General features: G+C 57.1%; 1 protein-coding gene across 5 annotated transcripts in view; it reads left to right on the plus strand.

Moving 5' to 3' along the window:
• Nucleotides 1–24,391, plus strand: part of MLPH (melanophilin) — a 43,105-nt gene extending 18,714 nt beyond the window's left edge. Inside the window, exons 3-16 of one of the 5 annotated variants that reach the window (XM_081491116.1) lie at nt 1,815–2,036; nt 2,187–2,299; nt 4,384–4,422; nt 5,213–5,316; nt 7,105–7,224; nt 8,162–8,330; nt 10,432–10,571; nt 15,875–16,060; nt 16,291–16,446; nt 18,081–18,173; nt 18,811–18,888; nt 20,648–20,705; nt 21,328–21,428; nt 22,888–24,391. In XM_081491116.1, the coding sequence (XP_081347242.1) occupies nt 1,815–2,036; nt 2,187–2,299; nt 4,384–4,422; nt 5,213–5,316; nt 7,105–7,224; nt 8,162–8,330; nt 10,432–10,571; nt 15,875–16,060; nt 16,291–16,446; nt 18,081–18,173; nt 18,811–18,888; nt 20,648–20,705; nt 21,328–21,428; nt 22,888–22,914 (1,606 nt within the window). In that variant the 3' untranslated portion in view covers nt 22,915–24,391. Of the gene's footprint in view, nt 1–1,814; nt 2,037–2,186; nt 2,300–4,383; nt 4,423–4,817; nt 4,965–5,191; nt 5,317–7,104; nt 7,225–8,161; nt 8,331–10,431; nt 10,572–12,126; nt 12,728–15,874; nt 16,061–16,290; nt 16,447–18,080; nt 18,174–18,810; nt 18,889–20,647; nt 20,706–21,327; nt 21,429–22,887 lie in introns of those variants that run through there. The other 4 variants (XM_081491115.1, XM_081491117.1, XM_081491119.1 and 1 more) reach the window with 4 other exon arrangements.
• The last annotated feature ends 149 nt before the right edge of the window (nt 24,392–24,540 follow it).

Here is a 24,540-nt window from a genome sequence, read left to right on the forward strand (position 1 = left end):
GGGAAGTCCGCTCAGCATAGCCAACGCCTAGTTTAATCAGGAGGTTCCCAGAGCTCCTTAGAATCACTGCCTTGTCTTAGACCCCCACCCTGCTCTGGGGCGTCCCCATCAGAAACCACAGTTTCTGTGGAGTTCTCTGGAGACAATGGCATCTAGTGTCTGGCTAATTTTTGTCTCTAAGAATGGATTAATTTGATCTCATCTAAAACTAAAAATATTACGTTTGGCAGACATTCTCTGCAGCCAGAACGAGAGCAGTGTGTTCATTGTCGGGGGCACATTTTCCAGGCAGTTTCACTTGGCAAGCTCACTGGGAAGCTGCTAGTGAACACTCGCTGGTGTGAAGAACTGGTTTTCCTGGGACCCTTCAGTCTTATTCTGGAGAACCAACTTGGGGAGTCAGCTCACCCTGCTACAGGAGGAAATACTGTCTGGCTTTGCCCTCAGGACTCTCTGCGTAGCCTTTTTAGGGGTTATTCGGGCAGCTCAGACAGTAAAGAAACTGCCCACAATGCAGGAGACCTGGGTTCGATCCCTGGGTTGGGAAGATCCCTGGAGAAGGGAATGGCAGCCCACTTCAGTATTCTCACCCGGAGAATCCCATGGACAGAGGAGCCTGGTGGGCTACAGTCCATGGGGTCGCAAAGAGTCAGACATGACTGAGGGACTGAGCACATTCAGGCAGCAGTGGGACCGCTGTGATTCTGAACCTTTATGGCTCCCTTAGTCTGGTCTGGGTTGAGCTTCCCAACTCTCACAATCAGATCCGGACCTGACCTCCACTTACCTAGTATTGTCCCCTACTCAGCGCCATTCACTCAGGCCAGGGAGGCAGAGCGGGTGTGGCTGGCCGGGCCCTGGAGAAGGAAGCATCACCCCAACATCTGGATGAGGCTCTCACTCTGTCCTCTCTGACTCCTGCTGCTGTTCTGACCAGACCAGGACCTCCTGGATTTTCTGTCTTTTCTAACCTCCTCTTCTGTTTATTTATTTGGCTGCGCTGGGTCTTAGTTGCAGCACAAGGGATCTTCGTTTGCAGCATGCGGAATCTTTAGTTAGAGCATGTAAACTCTTAGTTGTGGTCTGTGGGATCTAATTTCCTCTTAAACAATGAAACTGGGCAACAGATTTACTCTATATAACCGTGTGGCCAGACCAGGGTGCACCCCCCAGGATCTCCCCTGACTCTATCTCTGCTAGTTTCTTGGAGCCGCTGACCCCACCTGGTCTGAGGGAGCTTGGACCCTGGGTCCTAGTGGTCACGGCTCCACGCTCATCCAGCTGCACAGGATGCCTGGGCGGAGCCTACAGGCTGTGGGCTTTGCATCAGAAAATCTCTGGGCTCAGGGTCAGAGCTGGGGAATGAACCTGGGCTCCAGGACCTCGTCCTCCTCCAGTTACATTGAGTCACGTGAGATTGTACGGGCCGTGTGGGTGGCCCCCTCCTGTGATGCTGAATCTGTACGGTTTGCTCCCCTTTGGCAATGAAAAAAGTCATAGGCATACAGCCTGGGAAAATGTAACCTCATAGAGAGTCACAGAAGTGCTGAAATGCAATATCACATCTATGAACATAGCGTGTTTGGATTCCTGAACGGCATGTGTTTGAACCCAGCCTGCTGGTCTTCCCTGGAGTGGGGTGGGGGTGGTGCTGTGGACAGTAATGCCTGCCTGTGGTGCCATTACCTGACTTTGGGGCCACTATTGTCTGAATCTTTGAATCTGATAGCTCTGTGTGTGTGTGTTTGTGTGTGTACACATTTAAAACTTGTGGCAAAAACAAGGCGTCCGGTATTTTCTTGTTGCCAATAAAGGGAGTTGAAGGGTAAGATTAAGAAGGAAAACTCCAAGAGAGATCTGCTTTCAGACACGGCCCACCTGAGCAACACACACTGTGCCCGCTGCCTGCAGCCCTACCGGCTTCTGGAGACCCCCAAGAGGCAGTGCCTGGACTGCCACCTCTACACCTGCAGAGGCTGCGGCCACCCCCACCCAGAGGAGCAGGGCTGGCTCTGTGACCCCTGCCACCTGGCCAGGTGAGTGGGACCCGGAGGTCGGAGGGTCCTGCAGATGAGGGCCTTGGCCTGTCCCTTCCAGGGACACGTGTGTGTGTGTGTGTGTGCACGCACGCACACGCGCGCCCCCAGGGCAGGGCATGGGCCTGAGCTCCGTGTCTCCACCTGCAGGGTCGTGAAGATGGGCTCACTGGAGTGGTACTACGGGCACGTGAGAGCCCGCTTCAAGCGCTTCGGGAGCGCCCAGGTGGTCCGGTCCCTCTGTGAGCGGCTGCGGGGAGCAGGTAAGGAGTGGGCCTCCTCCCTAGGTGTCCGATTTGGCACCTAGACTCTGTCTTTTCAACAAACATGTCCCGTTGAGTCTGATGATAATCAAGACTTAAAGAGATGGATTGTAACTCAATCAGTGGCTTTCATGTTTTGAATCCAAGTATTTATTCCATGAAGAACCTGAAATCAAGACTGTGCTCTTACACTAAACGTGTGTTCACCTGTATTGTCCACCTTTAAGCCATTTGGGTTGACGAATATTTCAGGGAAGGCTGTGAGGTTGCCTGACCTTGGGAGTTCCTCCTGAACTTGAATGGGGAGAACTGAGTGGTATTTTCAGGAAGCACTAGCCTGTCACCCTGTCACCTGAGCCCCAGACTCTGTCATTAACACTTGGCCAGGCATCCAGGCTACGAGAGCTATTAGGCCGGGGCTCAGCATCTTGACTGTCTCTACCTGGGGGACTGAGGCCAGTGCCCTTGGGTCTGGAGCCCCTGCAGGTCCAGAAAAGGTGCCATGCTCCTGAGACTGAGGGTGTCCTCACTGCGCCGCAGCCTGGCCATCTCCCCCGGGCCTTCTTGGGGGGTGCCGCCTTGTGTCTTGTGACTCTTAAAGCCCCAGGTTAATGGGCGGATGTGGAAGTTGGGCATGGCCACCCCCAGGGCATTTGCACACTCCCTGGGCCTGGCACAGTTGTTTCAGAGGGGTCTTAGCACACCCTTTTGTGTTTTTATTGTATTCGTTTGTATTTCTTTGGCTTTGCAGGGTCTTAGTTGTGGCACTTGGGGTCTTAGGTCTTTGCTGCACACGGGATATTTAGTTGCGCCATCTGAACCCTTAGTTGCAGCATGAGGGATCTAGTTCCCTGACCAGGGATCAAACCCAGGCCCCCTGCATTGGTAGCTTGGAGTCTTAGCCGACTGGACCTCCAGGGCAGTCCCCTTAGGACACTGTTGAATTTAGCACAGACCACCCAGAGGCACCCTCACCTGTAATGGCTCTTCGCACCTGGAGGAACAGACTGCCGCAGGGTGAGGGATCTTCCTTGGGTGGAGGCTGTAGGGTATGTGATAAATCATGGAAAACAGGACATTTTTAAGAGTAAAGCGGTCCTCCTGAGAACCACGCTGAGACAGCCAATGTCACTAGGGGTGCCCCGGTGACACGGGGAGGCACCGTCACCCTATTCTTGGGGGGTTCCCCCACCTCCTCCCTGGGTTGCTTCTCCACGTCCCATATCTCTGTCTTAGCTGGAGCTTAACAGTAAATCCCCTGTGACGGCTCGGCTCGGCAAGCCAGCGGCCAGCCAGCCAAGGGTCCTCCTGCAGCAGGAGTGTGGTCCGGCCCCCCTCCGCAGGGCTCAGGTGTGGGAACCACAGGCAACGTGTGAAAAGCCATCCTGTGGAGCATCTGAGAAGCTCAAGTCCCCTCTCGCGGTGGGAAACCGCGGCCACATCACAATCCTGAGGACCTGGGCCTCGCCCCGGGATCGGGGAGTGGGGGTGCTTACTTCTAGAGACCCGGGTGGGCTCAGGAATCCACCTTAGGTAAAAAGCCAGGAGGATTCTGACGGCCCAGCCAGGGCCCAGAGCCGCGGAAGCCGGTACCACCCGGAACTGCCCGTTTCCGAACTGTCACCGCCGAGGGCCAGGAGGTGGCGCTGCGGGGCAACCAAAGACCCGGTTCGGCCACTGCTGGTGGGGGCCAGGCAGCGAGGCCGGCTCAGGCCAGGAGATGGCCCGGGAGGGCTGCCTTCTCCCTGCTGGCCAGTCAGCGCAGCACAGGAGAAAGGGCGCAGGGAGCGAGCACGAACTGGGGAAAGTCGTGCCTTTAAAAAAAAGTATTCAAACTTACAAAGAAGAAAGGATCAAAGTGAGTGTTTTGAAACCTGGCCCAGGCAGGGTAGCGGGTGGGGGGCCCTCTGGGGTCTTCCCTGCATGGGAGGCTTCAGAGCGGTGGGTGCATTTCCCCACGGCCCCCCTCTTCCGCCCCCGAAACAGGACAGGCAGGCAGTGTCGGGGGCAGGAAAGGAAGCCTGGCTCGGGCAGGTGGCTCCTGGAGAATGCCTGTCCCCTCAGCACCTTTTCCTCCATCGTAGGTTTACCTGATGCAGTGCGGAGCGCATCTGATGGCTACAGTAAGTCCTTCCTGCTCACAGAGGTGCCAGGGTGCCCTCGGCCCCTGAGCAGGGTGGATGATCCCCGAGGCTTCCAGACTGAGCCCTAGAATTCACGGGGTCATTCTGGTAGTGTCTTAAGAGAAGAACCCAGGCCAGGCCAGTGCGAACAGGAGAAAAGAGTGAAGAATAAGGCTGCACGGGGAGTAGCGGGTGCGGGCAGGCCTGGGGACGCAGGTGAGGAAGGCGCCCGGGTCAGGAGGAGAGAGGCGGGGAGGGGGCCAGGGGCTGAGCCTCCCCGCCTCCCGGGGCAGCTGCTGAGAAGGAGGTGAATGGACTGCAGGTGAAGAGGTTTGTTGGGCCGAATGTGACTGAGCTCCAGGGCTCCTTCGGCCACTGCACCGCAGTGTCTTCAGATCCCTAGGAGGCGGTCAGTGAAGGCGACTGTCGGTGAAAGTGATGCGGGATGTTGGTTTCCTGCTGTGATTCAGACCAGCCCTAAGCGATGCTCTGATAGGGCTCTGGAGGCCGACAGAGGGCCTGGTTGCGTTGCTTCACAGCAGGTGGAGGGAGGAGGGGGATGGAGGGATGGGTGGGTGGGGGATGGAGGGATGGGTGGGTGGGGGATGGAGGGATGGGTGGGTGGGTGGGGGATGGAGGGATGGGTGGGTGGGTGGGGGATGGAGGGATGGGTGGGTGGGTGGGGGATGGAGGGATGGGTGGGTGGGGGATGGAGGGATGGGTGGGTGGGGGGATGAGTGGTTTGTCCCCATCTCTCTCCCTGGTGGAGTCATGCAGGCATCCACTGCAGGTGGGCCTGAGCAGATGCCCGGAGACCCAAGTGGAGAGGATGAGCAGACTGATGAGGATGGAGAAGGGGACACGGCGGCCCAGGCCCAGCCCCTTGGCAGCCAAGTAGGTCTCCCCCCAGCCCCGCCCACGTCCTCCCTGAAGCTGGAGCCTCTGTTCTAATTTCCTGAGAAACCTCAGGCTCTGCATGCCTCCACTAGCTAACCTGGCAGGAGCCTGGAGACCCGCCTGCCTCCGCCGTGCCCCGCGGTCTCTGAGATGGCCGGGTACCGAATCCAGGTGTGCTCTCAGCTCTCAGCATCCGTCTCCCAGTGGGAACCCAGAGCATGCAGCAGAGGGCGGGGCCTGCCTGGACCTCCAGCCTGGCCCATCCAGCCAGGAGTCCTGGGTCTCACGGGTCCTGAGGGCACCGGTGTCCCCAAGTCAGCCTTTGTACCTTTCAGGGAAGCAGCTCCCTCCTGCTGACCTCTGTGAACTTTCTTGCTTTTGTTTATAAACCATGAGCCCTGGTTTTTTTTTGGTTTTATGCTTGTTTTCACCTATTTTTTTTAAGACCGTGTTCTTTATTTTATTTACTAGTTATTTTTGGCCGTGCCGGGTCTTCTTGGCTGCGTGCTGGCCTTCTCTAGTTGCAGCGTGCGGGGGTTTCTCTCTAGTTCCGGAGCTCATGTTTCTCATTAGAGGGGCCTCTGCTGTTGCAAGGGCTTCCCGGGTGGCTCAGATGAGAAAGCGTCTGCCTGCAATGCGGGAGACCTGGGTTTGATTCCTGGGTTGGGACGATCCCCTGGAGAAGGAAATGGCAACCCACTCCAGTCTTCTTGCCTGAAGGGAGGAGCCTGGTGGGCTACAGTCCACAGAGTTGCAAAGAGTCGGACACGACTGAGCAACTTCACTCACTGCTGTTGCAAAGCACAGGCTCTGGGGTGCACGGGCTTCAGGACCTTCAGCACATGGGCTCAGCTGTTGTGACTCCTGGGCCCTAGAGCACAGGCTCAGTAATTCTGGTGCTTGGGCTTAGTCGCTCTGTGGCATGTGGGATCTTCCCACCAGGGATCAACCCCGTGTCTCCTGCATTGGCAGGTGGGTTCTGCCACTGAGCCACCAGGGAAGCCCTGTTTTCACTTATTTTTTCCCTTATTTTTGGTGATAAAGGCAGGAAAGAGAGCCTCTGGGGGTCTGGGCGGGATGACAGAAGATGATGGGGGAGGGGTGGGGCAGGGCGGGCGGTGCTGGATGGAGACCCTTGGAGAGTCAGGGGGTCTCTGAGAGCCACACTGGCGGTTCTGCTGGCTGCTCCCTGGGGAGCACATACATGTGTTTATGAAAATAAAAAACTACTCATGCTATTTACTGGGCTCCCAGAACACTCTCTAGTGTCTGAAATATTCCCTGCAAATACGTTCAAAAGATGGCCACCGTTATGAAGGAAGGATTTGGAGCTAAGCTCTACTCCAGCATCTAGAGGCGGAGGAGCTCTTGGGAGCCCCCTTCCCCACCTCCTCCCCGTGCTGGGCGCCCTCCTTCACCAAGGGGAGAGGGGTGGGAGGCCCCCGTTAGCCCCGAGAAGCCCTGCCTGCCCCCCAAGGCTGCGGGCCCGGCGCCTGTGTCCTCAGCGCCTCTGAGCAGCCAGGTGCCCGTCGGAGGCCCAGCGGGTGCTTCCCTCTGCTCTTCTAAGAGGGGCTGGGGGTGCAGATCCTGTGATGGGGGGTGGGCTCCGGGCGGCCCTCGGAGCCTCCTCGGGGTCTGCTCAGGTTCCTGTCTAGCACAGAAGGCAGATAGGCCCTTGGAGGCACCCTCCCCCCACACACCCCCTGCTGCCCGGGGTCAGGGCGTCCGGCCCCCGCCATCAGGCCGACCCTCCCTCTCCCCTCCCCTGCATCCCTTCCTGCTCAGAAAAAGCGCCTCCTCCCCGTCCACGGCTGGGACTTTGAGGCCGACTCTGATGACTCCGATCCGTCCTGCGGTCACCTGCCAAGCCTGTCCTCAGTCTCAGGGGCCATGGACAGCCTGCAGGTCAGTGGGCTCTCTTTTCGCCCCTGAGTTAACCTGGGGGACACGTTTTCGGGCCCCAGGAAGGGACAGCATTCTGGGAAACAGTCTGATGGCCCTGCGGGCATTGCACTGGGTGGGCACCAAGGGTGGGGGTACAGGAACCAGAAGCCTCACGCCCTCCCGTCCCTGGAGAGACTGGGTGGGCTGCTTGGAGAAGAGGGGCGCGGGGCCAATGAGTCAGGGGCCTGGGTTGTCTGTCCTCTAATGAAGGCAGACCCCCGTGACGCAGGAGCGCAGGGTAGAGGAGTCAGACGGTCCCCGAGTCCCACACCCCTGGTCTGATGCACAGGCTCCTGTAACTTATTGCCCAAACTAGGACAGTCTTGTAGGTGGAAGAGGCTATTGGTAATCACACCAGGACGCGGGGCCTCCGCAGGGCTGTGGGGAGAGCCCGGCCGTGGGGTCCCTCTGCTCCCTGGCTCTGTGCCCTTGGTCTGGGCAACCCGTATGAGGCTCCCCACCTCCCACCTCACCTGGAAAAGGGTGATCTCTGCCTCATGGGATCCCTTCCATGAGGCACTGGAGGCTGAGCCTGGCGCACCCCAGCCCCAGAGTGACGGCGCCCCAGCTGGAGCCCTGACGTCTCAGCGCCCTAGCTCGGGTGGTGCGGGCCCAGGACTGGGTCCACCCGGGGTGATCTATGGACCCCTGGGTGCGGAGCCCAACAGGGCAGAGAGCTGGGACCCGGCTCCCATCAGGTCTTTGGTCCTGCTCTGGTGGCAGGTCCAGAGCCCTTTGAAATGAAAGGGGGTTGAATTGCTGGAGTGGACGTGGCGGGGGACCTGTGTTTGGTCGGTCGAATGATGCCTGAAAACCCTCAGTCCTTGGACTGGAAAGACCCACATTCCAAGGGGCTGCCGGTTCTAGTGAAACCCGCCGACTGTTCCCGTGTGCTCAGGCCCTCACAGATGACCCCTGTGTGGAGGAGACCACCTCCCAGGAGGCCGGGATCCTGGACCAGGCTGATGCCAGGGTCAGCCTCTCTCCTGCCGGACCAGACGAGCTCTCGGAGCTCTGCCTGCCGGGAGAGTCCTGCACTGCAGGCCCAGGGGTCCCTGCCACTCCCGGTAAGTGTGCTTGACCATGGTCTTCCACACGGGCTCTGTGGGGAGAAGGGGGTCGCTGGAACCCACTCCCCCCATGCCCCAATCTGTGCCAGGACACTGGCTGATTGCCAGGAGCCCCTTCCTTCCTGGGATTGTCCAGCGTGTGTGGTCCTGGCAGACGCTGTTGTCACCGGATCTCCCTGGGTTGGGGTGCCTCCCCGTAACCCTCATCGGTACCAGCTCAACCCCTTGGCTGGCCGCACAGCTCACTGCTGCCTGTGACGGGGGACATCAAGGGGGAGTTGGATAGAGACACACAGGTGTCCCTGAAATGACTAGGGTCACTGGTCACCTGGACCAACCTTCCCGACCGCAGGACCAGGCAGTTCCAAACCTGGGACCGAAATAGGGTGCAGGTCCATCTGGGCCTCCTGCCTGCCAGCTGTGACTCAGGAGGTCTGCAAGTGCTGAGACTGGTTCGCTCAGTTTAATTCTCTTGTCAGTTGGCTTCGCAATGAACTCCCGAATGGCAGTCTGTCCCTGTGCTCTGTGGGAGTGGGTGCCAGGGTCCGGGGGCGGCAGGTGTCTGAGTGATGTAGGAGCCGATGAGACCACAGAACGGCACAGGCTGCCCGCCACAATGTGCTCCCACCTGACCTGACCGCAGTGGGGGCCAGCTCCCGGGGAAATGTAGTTAAGACACCGTCTGCCAGGAAATGGGTCCTCTTTCCATTTTCCCTTTTCATTGTATTATATGGACTCTAATCTCATGATCCACACGCCCATTAAGATGCTGGAGGCGTTTGGGGGGTGGGGAGGGGACTTTTATTTCCCCATAAACAGTGGATAAGTGAATCTACATTGACCAAGTCTTTGGATGAAGATGTAGACCAGCACATTTCCTCCCAGGATCCCTAATCACCCCCAGCATGAGGATGGCAGGGGCTGTGGGAGGGGAGGGGAAGACAGACTCTTTGGAGCTGGGGCAGGTGCCTGGGGGGACAGGCAGCTCTGAGTACCAAGCCCAGCTCTGCTGACCAACTGGCCACCCTATCTCATGGACTCTAAGACACATTCTGTCACCTTGCCTCTTAAATCAGGAGCATCTTACAGCAAGTGTGGGAGACTGATCGGTAGTGCCGTCTCAATAAATGTATCAGACAAGCCATGAGGTCTGAGCTTTAAAGGAGTACGGTGTGTGCTTGATCAAATCCCTTAGCCACCAGGCCTCAGTTTCCCCATTGTAAACCAGGGCTAGCGCTTATGTCATCACACTGTTGTGGGCTTTAAATGAGAGGGTTGTATCTGTTAGCTATTGCCGAGTAACAACTTATCACAAACGTACTGGCTTAAAGCAACACACGTTGGTAAGCCCACAGAGGCCAGGTGTCTGGCACGGCTTCCCCAGGTCCTCAGCACAGGTCTCCTGGGCTGAAATCACAGGGTCGGCGGGGCCAGAGCCTCACCTGAGCTCAGAGCCCTGCCCCCAGGGCGTTCAGGGTGTCGGCAGAGCCACGCTGCAGGTCAGGCCCAAGAACAGCTTGCGGACGCTGACTCCTGGGACACGGGCTGCTGCGTGCCATCCCACAGGAGCTCACCCCCTCCCTGTCCCAGCATGGCTGTGTATGGTGCTCTCCAGGCCAACTTAGAGCTCAGGGGTTACTTTCTGGGGAGCACTTGGGGGATCTTCCACCGCCAGAGCCCAGGAATAAGCCTCTGAAGCCACACCACTGGGGACCCGTGCCCACGAGTCTGGGAATCACTAGTCTGGCAGGAAAGCCAGCCCCAGAGACGAAGGTGGAAAGACTTCCCAAAGTCATGTCCACTCATGGAAACTGGCCGGGACCCATGTCTGCCACACCCAGCACCGCCTGGCTTCCAACGCTTGGGGCCCCCAGTGAGTGCCGGCCGGGGCAGGGGCTTCTGTCCCCGAAGTTCCTCATGGGGGGACAAGGACTCTGCTCCATTCTGATCTTAGTCGAGGGATCTTCAGCCCCGTAACGTCGATGGAATAGAATCATGTCTCCACTCTCTGTGATCTCTCATTTTTCTTCATTGGATAAAACGCCCACTGGCCTTCAGTTTTCACTCCACATAACCCAACCCTATTCTTACTCCAAAGGGACAAACATCCTCAGGAGTGAGCAGCTGCCCTCCCAGCATCTGGCTGACGTGGACACCTCGGATGAAGAAAGCATCTGGGCTCAGAGAGTGGCCTCTCACCATCCCAGACAGAAAGGCTGGGCCGCGTCTGAGAGCCAGGTAAAGAAGGGGTGGAAAGAAAGCATTCTGGCTGCTGCTTTGGGTCTGAAGTCTTTTCACCTTAACGTCAGTTCACCTCTGAGAACTTTTAAACTACAAGATTGGCAAGCCTACGTAACAGACATGCGGTGTCTTCAAAATATATTTTTTATTGACATGAAATTCACATAGCATACAATTAATCATTTTAAAGTGAACAGTTCAGGGCTTCCGTGGTGGCTCGGTAGTGAAGAATCCACCTGCCAGTGCAGGAGACAGGGGTTCGATCCCTGCTCTGGGAGGACTCCATGTGCCACGGAGCAACTAAGCCCATGTTCCACAACTACTGAGCCTGTGCTCTGGAGCCCGGGAACTGCAACTAGAGAAAGGCCCGTGCAGCAGTGAAGACCCAGCACAGCCAAATAAGTAAATAAAATTTTAAAAATAAACAACTCATTTAGCAGAATAAACATTTAGCAAACATTTTAGCTAAATGTTTAGCTAAATAAACATTTAGCAAAATAAACAATCTGCATTTAGCAGATTCACAAGGTGGTGCAAACACCACCTCTGTCAGTTCCAAACCATCTTTGTCACCACAAAGGACAGCTTGTATCCTCCCGCCCTGCAAACACCGGCCTGCTTTCTCTGTGGATTTGCCTCTTCTGGACATTTCACCTAAATGCGATCGTACAATATGTGACCTTTTGTTCCTGGCTTCTTTCACTGACAGCAGTGTTCTTGAGGTTGATTGCGTTATAGCAGGTATCAGTACTTGATCCCCTGTAATGAAAATATCTATTTTATACTCTATCAAGTATTATGTCTTCAGGGAATTCCCTGGATGTCCAGGGATTAGGACTCTGACCTTCCACTTCAGGGGACTCGGGTTCGATCAGTGGTTGGGGATCTTAAGATCTCATGTGCCATGCAGCACAGCCAAAATATATATATATTTTACAAGAGGAAGAAACAACCTATTATTCCATAGCCTTTCAGTTCAGTTCAGCCACTCAGTCAGGTACAACTCTTTGAAACCCCATGGAATGCAGCACAACAGGCCTCCCTGTCCATCACCAACTCCTGGAGCTTGCTCAAACTCATGTCTGTGAGTCGGTGATGCCAACATTTCATCCTCTGTCGTCCCCTTCTCCTCCCGCCTTCCATCTTTCCCAGCATCAGGGTCTTTTCCAATGAGTCAGTTCTTCACATCAGGTGGCCAAAGTATTGGAGTTTCAGCTTCAACATCAGTCCTTCCAATGAATACTCAGGACTGATCTCCTTTAGGATGGACTGGTTGGATCTCCTTGCAGCCCAAGGCACTCTCAAGAGTCTTCTCCAACAGCACAGTTCAAAAGCATCTGTTCTTTGGCTCTCAGCTTTCTTCTTAGTCCAACTCTCACATCCATGCATGACCACTGGAAAAACCACAGCTTTGAGTAGATGGACCTTTGTTGGCAAAGTAATGTCATGCTTGTACCTTGTCTCTGGAATTCTTCTCCATTTCTTTCTCTTGACTTTATTTACTCCGACTAACATTTCACCTGTGGTGTGTCCTCCACATTTTTATGAACAGGGAGTTGGGCAGGAGGAAGAGCAACCTCCCAAGGCAGCAGCATCCCTGAGTGTCAGTGAAGACCTGGGGCCGACCCTTACAGGGTCTTCATGGAGGAGCTACTGCAGGGCCCTGGAGGAAGGTCTCTGCCTCCGCCCACTTCTCAGAGCAGCTCTTCTAAACCAGGTCTCACAGACGTGCCCGTGGGAGAGCAAGAGTTCTCGAGAAGAATCTTTTATTGGGGTCCATCTGAATGGTCCTTCCGTGACCTGTCGTCTGTCTCTGAGTCTGTACTCGTGGTCGGGACTTTCTGGGTGAGGGATATTCAGCAAAGACTTTGTATAAACCACCACTCATGCCGAGAGGAGGCGGAAGACAGCGCAGCATGTGGCACCAAGGATGGATGCTCCAAGGCGCTGAGATGGCATGCCATGGCACACACCCCGCCCTGAGTGATGGATGGTGAGCACTAGGGACCTGAGCGCTCGGGCTCCAGACACCGACTCAGTTTCCCCACAAAGGGCCTCACCAGCATCAAGTGAGAGTGGTTTGTGTTCCTTCACAGCCTGTGTCTGTCTGGACTGTATTTGTAAATTGTTCGTATACATTTTGCTGCAAAGGAGCTGAAAACACTAGGAGTTTATTCCGAGTTGCCACCTGTGTGTCCCGGGAGCATGTGATTTACCTTGACACGGAGCTCACGCAGGGCAGAGCGACCCCCACTCTTGCAGAAAGGAGGGCCAGGAGCTCGTTGGGTTCCTGAATGCCTGAGAGGCAGGTGTGCCCTGGGTGGGGGTGTGTCCGCACAGGGCCAGCAGCTCTCGATCCCAGATGGAAAAGCAGGATGGTGTTCTGTGCATCATGTCTGTGCCATCCAGGAGGCAGACGGCCGAGTCCTCGCCCAGAGAGCAGCGTGGAGCCCGAAGCTCACCTCCTGGACCTGGGACTGTGGCCTCCCCGTGGCTCCGTGCTCCCCCTCACAGCCCCTCTCTATCAGGGCGAGAACTTCCTGAATGCGCATCACGGGTGCGCTCCCTTCTGTTTCACTCTGGAGGTGACATTTCACCGTGCCAGTGCTGGGCTCCGGCTGGCCCAGCTCTTACCCTCTGGCCACGTGTTCCATGCTGGCCATGCTCCCTGGGGACACGAGACTGTCCTCTGAGAATCCCTCCCCACCCGGCCATGTATTGATCGTTGCTTCTCAGATGACCAGCGTGCGACCAGAGCTGGTTCCAGTTGCCAGCAGCCACTTGAGGTAACGGCGGGGCCCTTCCTGCCCGAAACCCTCGTGCTTAAGTTTCTCAGCTCATGTTCTTCTCTGGGCAGACTTGCCCACTCAGGGCCCTCATTGCTGTGCAGATCGAATTAATTACGTATGAAACAACATGAAAGCATCTTCCCAGCCTGCCGGTGCCATTCGCCTCTTAAGACAAGGCAGCCCACGGATGAGACAATGGCAGGAAAGATACATCTGCTGGGCTTGGAGGAAAAGGGAAGAATTGATTTCCTCTGCCCCGGCCTGGGAGCTAATAGACTGTGACTCAAGATTCAAGAGCTGGTGACTCAGGGACTAGGAAGCCGTACGTTGAGTCACTTTAGGTCATTACCTGGGCACCTCCTGGCCCACGGTGACCCAGGGCACTGGCCATTTCATTCCATCAGCCTGGCGCAATCAATTCCCGCCTTCCTGTGAGGCTCAGGATCAGCAGTGACGGGTCCACTGCCCACAGCAGTGACGCCGAACGTGTCACCTCTCCTGCTGTACTCACGTCCCCTGCGCCCCACCACCCACTCCTGCTGCAGCTTGGTGCCCCAGAGTCCTGTGGTCAGAACGCGGGTCTCCCGGTTCCCTTCCCAGCTCACGTCCCCGATGGTGCACTTAGCTCTCCTTTCGTCGGCTGGTGTCCGGAGCTCCCAGGGTGGTGAGTGTCAGCGTCCTGCTGGCAGGTGCGGCTCTGTCCTCCAGCCACTGAGTCCTGCCCTCTGCTCCAGATCTGTGAGAGGACACGCAGCTGTCAGTTGTGGATTTCCTGCTGACACGGTTGTGCCTCTGTCAGCTAGGTGACCCCCGGGGGCCAGACAGTGGCCAGGCACGTCCCAGCCAAGTGAAGAGAGAGAGCTGAAGCCCCTTTGTTAAGGGAGGTTGAGGCACCCACCCAGGTCCCTCTTGAGATTTCCTGGGTTGTGAGCTCATGCATGGTGCTCAGAAAGCCAGGGGTGGAGGGTCCCCTGCCCCCTCCAGGCCCCCCGCCATCAGCTGTACCTAGAGCCTGTGCCTCAGTGGGCCTAGCAGAAGGTGCAGGAGACTCAGAGGCATGCAGGGGTGCAGCCTTAGTCAGTTCAGTTCAGTCCTGTCTGACTCTTTGTGACCCCAGGGACTGCAGCATGCCAGGCCTCCCTGTCCATCACCAACTCCTGGAGTCTACTCAAACTCATGTCTGTTGAGTCAGTGATGGCATCCAACCATCTCATCCTCTGTCATCCCCTTCTTCTCCTGCCTTTAATCTTTCCCAGCATCAGGGTCTTTTCCAGTGAGTCAATTCTTCACATTAGGTGGCTAATGTATTGGAGTTTCAGCTTTAGCATCAGTCCTTCTAATGAATATTCAAGACTGATCTCCTTTAGGATGGACTGGTTGGATCTCCTTGCTGTCCAAGGGACTCTCAAGAGTCTTCTCCAGCACCACAGTTTGAAAGCATCAACTCTTCAGGGCTCAGCCTTCTTTATGGTCCAGCTCTCACATCCGTACATGTTGGTTCCCTTCTTTTCCAGCCCCTGTTTGTGCTCCAACTGCAACTGCAGTTATAACAGAGACTAACAATTATGACCAAATAATCCCACCCTGAAAATTAGTTTTGAGAAGCACATACATAGATAAGAGCCTGGAGCGGAGATTGCCAGACACAAGCACTGTTTCCCTCTGTGTTTCTTAGCGGCTGAGGCAGAGAAGTAGATGTTCTGGGTTGTATGAATCTCATCCAAGTTCACCCTGGGTGACAAACTGCCCAGATCTAGATTCAAGAAGGGACACGAGGCGAAGGTGCTGCTCACCATGTCATAGAAAACACGCGATGTTCACACAAGAGTCACGGATATGCTGTGGCCACATCTCAGCCAGCCCCAGGCGGGCATCTGCGACTCTGACTCCCCTTGCAAAGCCAACAGGCAGCGTGGGCACAGAGCCTGGCAGGCAGAGACATGCCGTGGGCAGTGGACGTGAATGCCACTGTCCTTATGCAAGTTTAGGACCCACCCCTGAACCCTCAGATGATGCTGGACGTGAGTGCCGCTTTCCTTATGTGAGATCAGGACCCACCCCCGAACCCTCGGGTGATGCTGAGGCCACACGGCCATCATGGATGTCAGTTTAAACATGAAGGGGACAGAGGAAAACCCAGAGAACAAACGTGTTGACTTGCTCAGCCTCAGCCGACCAGTTGCAAACAGTCCAGGCTGAGGTCTTGGTTTGGCACCTTAGCAATGATGCTAAGCCCTAGGAAATGGCTTGGGGACCCAGTTTGGGGATGGAGAGATATTCAAAATGGTGCCTCTCTGATGGCCTGGATGCTGTTAGGATCTCCAGGACACCCCACCCTGCCTGGTTCTGGAGTTGAGTGGGCAGCACCTTGGCCACGCTCGTGTGGGGCGTGTATGAGACCACAGCTCCAGCGGAGTCCCAGGGGGACGGGGCACCTCCTGGAGCCCTGCCTCTGAGCCCGGTGATTCCAGATGACCCGCTGAGTGAGACCCACCCGCTTGTCCATTTCAGCATCCAGGTGGTGACGAGCCCACCGATGCCGACGCGGAAGAGGCGGCCCTCAAGAGAAAGCTGGAGGAGTTGACCAGCCACATCAGTGACCAAGGGGCCTCATCTGAGGAGGAGGAGGGCACGGATGCAGGGGCTGGGATGGACAGAAGCAAGCCTGCCAAGGACCACCCCGGGGCCACCCAGGAGGTGAGGTCCCCCGAGCGGTCTCAGCAGGTTACAGGGAGAGGCAGGGCCAGGGATCAGTGGTTTGTGACTAAGCCACCAGCCCAGCCACAACCCTTGGTGGGCCCTGAGGGCCCCGGGTGCCCAGCCGCCCCTGAAGTGGAGAGAGAAGCATCGTCAGGGTGGGACGTGCGTTAGTGAGAGCCCCGCGGCCTCTCCAGCTCGTGGTCACACTTGGAGCTTCCCTGTCCTAGGTGCGCACGGCTGCAGGCCAAACACCCAGCCGGGAAAAGGACCCGCTGAGTCCTGGGGATCCCGAGCAGCCCAGCAGGACCACAGAGACGGAGCTGGCGGAGCTGGAGGGCCGAGTGGCCGCCACGGCCTGTGAGGTGCAACGGACAGAGAGCCAGGTAGGCGGTGGCCGTGCGACGCTCGCCCCTCTCGGGAGATGGAGACTTGTTCGCTTCACGAGAAGGAATAAGCGAACCCGGAGTCCCCAGGCTGGCCTGCCGCCTGGAACGTGCGCGGCCTGGAGACACGCCCCTCTCCTCAGGGGCGGAAGGGCACCCCAGACAGACGGTGGGGGCCTGAAGAGCTCGCATAGCGGAGCCCAGGCTGTCAGCTCCAGAGCAGGACTTTGGGAGTTTCTGTGGGAACCACCCTTCATCCACCCTCAGCACCCCACTCCTGCCTGTTCCCCTTCAGGTCGGCGAGAGACAGGCAGCGTGGAAGGAAGATGCTCACCCTTCCCCTCCCTGTCCTGGGAGGGCTGTCCAGAAGCAGGCTTAGATTTTAGGACGGCCCCAGGGCTCAAACTCTGACCAAGGGTCACCCTGTGTGCTTGGGTCCAAGGCCCAAGTTTGGGGGTGGGGGCTGTCAATGGTGTGCAAAGATCAAAGGATGGAGCAGGGGCTTCCAGAGACCACAAAGGAGCCTGGGCTCTACTCTGCCTGCCCCTGGGGACCCTGGAGAAGAGGGGTTCGGTCCTCAGAGTGCGGGGAACCCAGCCCCCACTGCCCATTCATTCCCGCTTCTGTTCTCTCCAGCAAGTGCCCTTCCATCCCCGAGGAGAGGGGTGTGTTGCCAGGCTGGGCAGGCGATGGGGAGCGAGCCAGCCTGGGAACTCTGGGCTCACTTAGGCCTTCTTGTGGGGCAGACAGTCCTCAACCTCCCGAGTGTGGCCAGGGTCATGTAGACACACAGACGCAGCTGTGAACACCTCAGACCAAGCCCCTGCCTTCATGGAGCTCACATCCTTAGTGGGAGGAGTCAGAGAGCACGTCCACGACCAAGGAGATCATCTCGGTTCATGAGGAGAGGAGAGCACAAGGGAGCACTCGGACAGCCCACTTAGCGGGGAGGTCAGGAGGGATAATGCTAGAAGAACGTGTGGGCTCCCCTGGGGGTCCAATGGCTAAGACTCCGCTCTCCCAATACAGGGGCCTGGGTTCGATCCCTGGTCAGAGGGCTAGATCCCGCATGCTGCAACTAAAGGTCCTGCATGCTGCAACTAGGACCTGGGGCAACCAAATAAACAAGCAAATATTTAAAAAAAAGAAGGCAGCATGTGCAAAGGGCCTGAGGTGGTGTGAACATGGCATGTTCAGGGATCAACAGTGAAACCCTAACACTAGAGCAGGAGTGAGGTGTGAGGGGCAGGCCGACTCCAGAGAACCCTGGGGACCTCAGGAAGGATGGCGGGCCTTAGGAGGCATCTGAATGGAGCTAACGGGCCCTGTTTCCTGTTTCCAGAAGCTCCTCCTCCCACTATCCCCACAGTCACTACCGTCTTCCTTCCAACCCTCAAGAATGAGCCTCCAGATGATGTCTGGAACCCCTCTCCTCATCCCTGGGGGTGGGTGACCCTTCCGATGACCATGGAAGACGGGTGAAAATGAGGCCCCCAGGAAGTGCCCCTGGTCGGGACACCCACCTTAGGGAAAGTATCACATTAGTACATTCGGTGAAGCCGGAGCAGCTGCTCTTCCCGGTCCACGACATTGAGAAGGGCCTTCCAAGTGACGTCTGTCTGTCCTTCCTCCAGGTCTCGAATATCGAGTCCAGGATTGCAGCCTTGCAGGCAGCGGGGCTCACGGTGCGGCCCTCGGGAAAGCCCCAGAGGAAGTCTAACCTCCCAGTGAGTGGAGGGACTTCGGAGCCCTGGGAGGTCATGCCCGGAGCCCTGGGAGGGGGCACGGGGTGGCCTGGGGCAGGGAGAGCCCCCACCAGCTGCCTCCTCTGATGTCAGTGACCTGGGTGGGATTCTTTTTCACCTGTTACTGCCGATTCTAATATAAAGACCGCTTTACGGGGTGGGGGACCCCGGACGGGCTCGATAGAGCCCCGCCTCACAGAGGCCTGAGAGCGGCATCCTCCTCCCCGATTCAAGTCGGGGATCTCCAGACAGACCGCACTGTGCAGAGGTCTGGCAGAAGAATGGCAGGTGCTCCCAGGAGAGCCCCAGGGGCAGCCACCAGAACGCCCCAGCAAACCTGAACCGCAGATGCGTGGCAAGTCATTTCCCCGTATAAGTACACCCTGTGCACAGAGCGTTCACTTAAGGTTGATCTGCAATTCAAAGCCAGCTGGGCATTCTGCATTGTAATCTGCTGAACCCAGAGCCCTGGAGTGGGGTGTTTGGAGGACTGGCAGGTCATCCCAGCCTTTCAGACCGAGTATTAGCGGGAACATCCATCCTTAGTCCTGCTCACCTGCCCTGCGGCTGGAGGTCAGACGGGCGGTCATGATGCCCAGATGCCTTCCTTGTTCTCCAGGTCTTTCTCCCCCGGCTTGTCAGGAAATCTGGCCAGGGTCTGAAGGATCCAAACGCAGACCCTTCAGATGAGGCCGAGGTATGTGTTCACTGCACCCAGGCTCGAGAGGGTGGGAGAGGGTAAATGGCTGGCCTGGCTTTTCTAGCAGCGGGACAAGCTAGTGGGCAGTGGAGCTGAAATATTCAGACTTTAAGAAGCCTGGCAAGTCTCACAGGCTGGCTTCCTCCAGAGGCGAGGCTTGGTGTAGGGTGTCTGTAGGAGGGGAAAAAAGCTGGGAAAAGCCAGCAGGGGAGTGGGAGGGTGGGACAGAGGGCAGGGCTGGGGTAGGGGCTGGGGGGAGGCGGGCGGACCCCCAGGCAGGGCAACAGGCTCAGGGTAACAGAGCCCCGGAGACACTGCAGGTCACAGGGGCGTTGTCCTGGCCTGGACCACGTGCTGGACGTGTGTCCCCCCCCACGTTCACCGGTCACAGGGGACACATATTCACAGGCACAGGGTCTGGGGACGGCCCCGCTCTGGGAGCCACACGTCCCGGCTCTGGGGGGAAAGCACTGAGGCTCCATGCAGGAACCAGCACGAGGGTAGACGGGGGTGGGTGGGACCCCCCTCAGCCTGCCCATCAGGAAGACACGGGGTGGGGTGGGAAGGAGGGGGCAGGCGCCAGTCCCAGGGCCCCAGGGAGAGCGGCATCTGCACCACCTCCTGCCAGCTCCCGGAGATCTCGAGTGACCATCCAGTTGCTTCTGCTTCTCATGACAGCAGCACTGGGTCGCTCTTCCCACTAAACGCAGCATTTTTTCCATCCCTTCCGTTTGAGGTTCACAACACCTGGTGAGCTGGGGCGGACACCACCCCCATTGCAGTGATGGGGAGACTGAGGGTCAGGGAGGAGACCACACAGACCACTGAGACAGAGGGACTCAGACAGGCCCCTGGCCCTGACCCCAGCCTCTTCTCGGGGCCGTGACATCCCTGACGTGTCCCGGGACGCCCAGCCCTGGAGGCGTCCACGGCCAGGCTCCCAGTACAGCCACAGAGCAGCTGGAGTGAATCCCAGGGGCCCGGGTTGGCAGGACTTCCAGGGAAGTCAGGCTGTTTGGCTCTCGCTTCCCCTGAGGAGGCAACACAGATAAAGAGCTATCCCAGAGTAGAGAACCAAGCGACAGGAAAGGGCGAAGGAAGGGAAGGTGTGGGCCAGCAACTGCGGGTGCTGGGCATGTATCATTGTTGTTGTTCAGTCACTCAGGCATGTCTGACTCTTTTCGACCCCATGAACTGCAGCAGACCAGGCCTCCTGTCCATCACCAACTCCCAGAGTTTACCCAAACTCATGCCCATTGAGTCGGTGATGCCATCCAACCATCTCATCCTCTGTCGTCCCCTTCTCCTCCTGCCTTCAATCTTTCCCAGCATCAGGGTCTTTTCCAATGAGTCAGCTCTCTGCATCAGGTGGCCAAAGTATTGGAGTTTCAGCTTCAGCATCAGTCCTGCCAGTGAATATTCAGGGCTGATTTCCTTTAGGATGGACTGGTGTGATCTCCTTGCAGTCCAAGGGACTCTCAAGAGTCTTCTCCAACACCACAGACTCTTGAGAGTCCCTTCCCAAAATTGGCAGTTCTCCAAAAGGCAAGCATCTCTTTTATATTCTTTATATTTGGTAATTTATTGATAACATGCATTTTAGTACTGTTTAAAGTTCTAATATTGCCAAAGAACAGAAGACAGTTACCCTCATTTACGAGCATGTGCTTGAATGATGAGAACTTTGCATTCATCTCTTGGTGCCCCTAACAGTCACAGCGACATAGTGATACCCAGAGACATGTCATTCTTCTAGGTGGAGGCCGTGCCCTGTCTCGTGAGAAGGAAGCTCAGCAATTACCCCCAAAGCCAAGGTAAGTCTCTTGCTCCCCTCGTTCCCCGGGCCTAAGAGAGCGTGAAAATGACCAATCAGGGCCCTGGATTTCTACATGAGCCATGGGACCCAGCGTCTCATGCCCTGACACGCATAGGACACCCCCAGGGACTGTTGCAGTGAGTTGATGCCTGGATCCCTGGAATTTGCTGCTTTTTAAGCCCATAAAGGTGGAGGTGGTGGTGTCTGTGTCTTGCGATATAATTTGTACATACCAAGGTATGGCACTAGTGGTAAAGAATCAGCCTGCCAGTGCAGGGGACACAAGAGACGCAGGTTCGATCCCTGGGTTGGGAAGATCCCCTGGAGAAGGAAATGACAACCCACTCCAGTATTTCTTGCCTGGAAAATCCCGTGGACAGAAGAGCCTGGGGGCTACAGTCCATGGAGTCTCAAAGAGTCGGACAGCAGAGAGCACGCACACGCATGCGTGGAACGGGGGACACGGTCAGTTTCCTGATGTCCTGGTGGTGACAAAGACAGCATTCGTCCTGGGTGGTGCATTTTGTTCATGCTCCTTTTAAAATTTCTTCGGAGGCAAAGACACTTGTTTGAGGTAAGTGTGTGATTAATAAACAAACCCCCTTCTGTTTTCCCCAAAGGCAAGGATGATGACTCCTTCAGTCGGAAGTCCATGTACCGCGGATCCCTGACCCAGAGGAACCCCAATGGCAGGAAGAGAGCCGCCAACCACAGCTTTGCGGTGAGTTTTCTCTGCTCGCTGGGGCGGCTTTAAAATTCTGTGACCTGTCAGGCTGACACATGAAGTCTTCAAAGTAAAGAATTGGGATAAACTCACAAGAAAAGTAAGATCAACATAAGATCTAAAGGAAAATGGAAAACATTTCTAAAGGTACCCAAGTGTGGGGCTGATGGGGGCGGGGGGGGGGGTCGCCTCGCCCTGGGGGGTCTGGGCTTGGGATCGGGGACAGCCCTGGAGGCAGTGGGGACTCCCTGCCCAGCGCCGCGCGTCTTTCCTGCGAAGGTCGTGCAGCTGAGCCACCTGTGCAGATGCCGGGGTCAGCGCAGTCCCCCTGCTTCCCTGGGAGGGGCCTCCATGTAGAAGGAGCCTCGGGTTCCTCCCCAAGCCCAGGGAGCATCGGGCTGGCCCGGGAGCGGCCGTGGCCTTGACACCTGCAGAAGCGCCTCTGGCAGGCCTTCTCCCACACCACGGTCCCTGGTGTTTCCAGCCGCACGAGACCCTGGGAGAAGTGCTGGGTTCTCTGATGCAGGTGCTGCCTGCCCGGGGCCCCCGCAGCAGTCCACACACACGAGACAGCCGACCTCGAGGGACCAGAGTCTCGCCCACACCCCAGGGATGGGCAGGAGGCCTCAGTGGCCACCATCAGTGTCCCAACACTGTCCCAACACCCTGGATCCCCGCCGCTGTCCACACCCACACCCCACCTGCCAGCTGCGACCACCCGGCAGCAATTCTGACTTCATTCCGATTACACGAGTCTGAGCCAATGCCCTGGCTGTCCGGGAAGATGAAGTGACCGCTCTGTTATTGCCACGGACTCCACTTTAACAGATTTCAAAGGATTTCACAACACTCACTGCTGATGCCTGGGGCTGCCCACAGGTCCAACACAGCCAGCGTCAGCCCACCCCCGACAAGGCTCCCCTCCCAGCCCCACACGAGCCGGGCAAAGGCCACCTGGGCCGTGGCCAGAGCAGGGCCGTTCCCTGCAGGAGACTCATACGAAACAGCCAGTGGGGGCCTGAAAATCCAAGTACTTCCAAATGAGAACACACCTTCCTGTGTTTCAGCGCTTTCAGTTGTCAAATACCTTCCATCTTCATGGCCCATTTGATGAGGGCCAGTGTCACAGACCCAAATTCATAGCTGGGGAGACTGAGGCAGAGAGAGGTTGAGTGAAAAACCGGCAGGGGCTTGACCGATGCCTTCTGACCGGCAGGTCCACGTGTTTGTGTGTGCAGTGTGTGCCCTCCTGTGTGTGTGCGTGCATGAGTCTGTGTGCATGCCTGTGTGTTTTTATGTGCACACTCATATCTAAGTGCGTCTTCACTCGTGTGCGCACCTGTGTGTTTCCATGTTCCTCTCTCCTTGCCTCTGAGTTTCTGTGCCTGTGTGTTCGTCTGTGTATCTCACACCCACTTGTGCACACGGTGTGCCCATGTGTGTCTGTGCTTCACAGAAACCCGTGATGACCCACCAGCCCTAAGAGGAGAGGTTCGCCTGAATGGGACACCCACCCTCTTTCAACCTCCACCTCGGTCACCCCCTCCTGCCCTGCGCTTTCCACTGCACACAGCCCAGTGGAGGAAGAAGAAGAGAACCTGGCCTGTGTTGGAAACCCACCCGCGAGCTGACAGCGGTTCTCAGATCGTCAGCTTTTCACCCAAGTTCACGGACAACCTCCAAGGCCACCTGGTTCATGGCTGCTCTGATTCGTAAGCGGCATCTAGGCTGTACGTCTTTCCTTTAGGGCGCTGTGGTTTAAGTTTTGTGAAGAACACAAAGAAGATCTATCTCAGTGTGATATTTTACCCCCTCCCTGCTGGCTTCCTGATGCTGCTTTCAAGACTGGAATGGACAGGAGGGGACGCGGTGACCGCCCCAGCCGTCTGTGTACTCCTGACTGTCTCCACCGGAGCATGGGCGGACGTGTAAGCGCTCCTGGACATCCGGACAAGTGACTGGACTCTTGTCTATTTGAATAAGAAGGAGGGCTAGGCTGTCGGATCTCCTTACATGCACACCCCGTCTTCAAGTTCACCCGTGCTTCGCAAGCTGGGAGAGAGGACCCTGGGGTCGAGGACAGACCGTGCGGGGGGAGCAGGTGGGCATCCGCTCACAGCCTGCGTGTCGGGACGCGCCACCTGCTGGGTGGCCCCGGTGGCACTCTGGGTGGGCAGGCAGTAGGCTGGGGTCCAGCCTGACACTGCCGCTCACAGCAGTGGGATCCAGCAGGGCAAAGGACCAGCTGGTGACGCCCGCCGGCCACTTGCCATCCGTCCATAGACGAGCTCTGAGTTCTCCTCCACCTCGGACAGTCTGGGAGTCAGAGTGATGGCCAGCTTTATGGGGACCCCCGTGGGACTCTCTGCAGCTGCCTAGGGCACAGTAACCGCATCGCTCCCTCCCGGGCGTGGCTGGGGGCCTCACGGGGACCTGTTATTTGACCGTCAGAGCAGCCCATTTTGCAGAGTGGAGCCCCGAGGGTGAGACAGCCGCCCTCTGGGCTGGAAGCCACCTCGTGACCCTCTAACGCCTTCCGAGGCGACTTCGGGTCAGCTCTCACTTCCCTCTCGCAGATGCTTGGTGCTTGTGTTGGTGGGGACTGAAAGGAGATGGTGAATCTGTGATGCCCAAGAGCCTTGCCCACTAAGATGTTCTTCTGACCTGACTGTCTCACCACGGCTTACAGATTCTGCACCACAAGCTCCGATCCCATCCCCACTGACCCCGCAGAGCCTCGGTCCTCGCAGGGGCCACGTTGCCCACAAGCTGGCCCACGGCCGCTCCAGGGCAATTTTCAGAATTGGCGTCTGCATTGATCCAGATGACCTGGGCTTTGGTACTGTGCTGGGGTTTGTGGAAACGATGGAGCTGATCCTCCTTCTCCGAATGAAAGCTGCTTCAAATAGGCAGCTCCTAAGTTCAGTGCTGGAAGTGATTAAAGATGCCTGTACGTGGAAGGGGATCGGTTCTTTGTGATGTGCAGTCCTCCTTATTCACAAAGTAAACGGGGGTTCGACGTGAGTTCCTAGCCTTCGAGGGGAGGCAGTCCTGGCTGGCCTGGAGCCCTGCCCTGGAGGTGAGGGTAACATGCTCACGGAGGACCAGA

Source organism: Giraffa tippelskirchi, chromosome 5, assembly GCF_054371585.1.
Source record: "Giraffa tippelskirchi isolate mGirTip1 chromosome 5, T2T-mGirTip1v1.2.pri, whole genome shotgun sequence".
NCBI classification, from domain to species: Eukaryota; Metazoa; Chordata; class Mammalia; order Artiodactyla; family Giraffidae; genus Giraffa; species Giraffa tippelskirchi.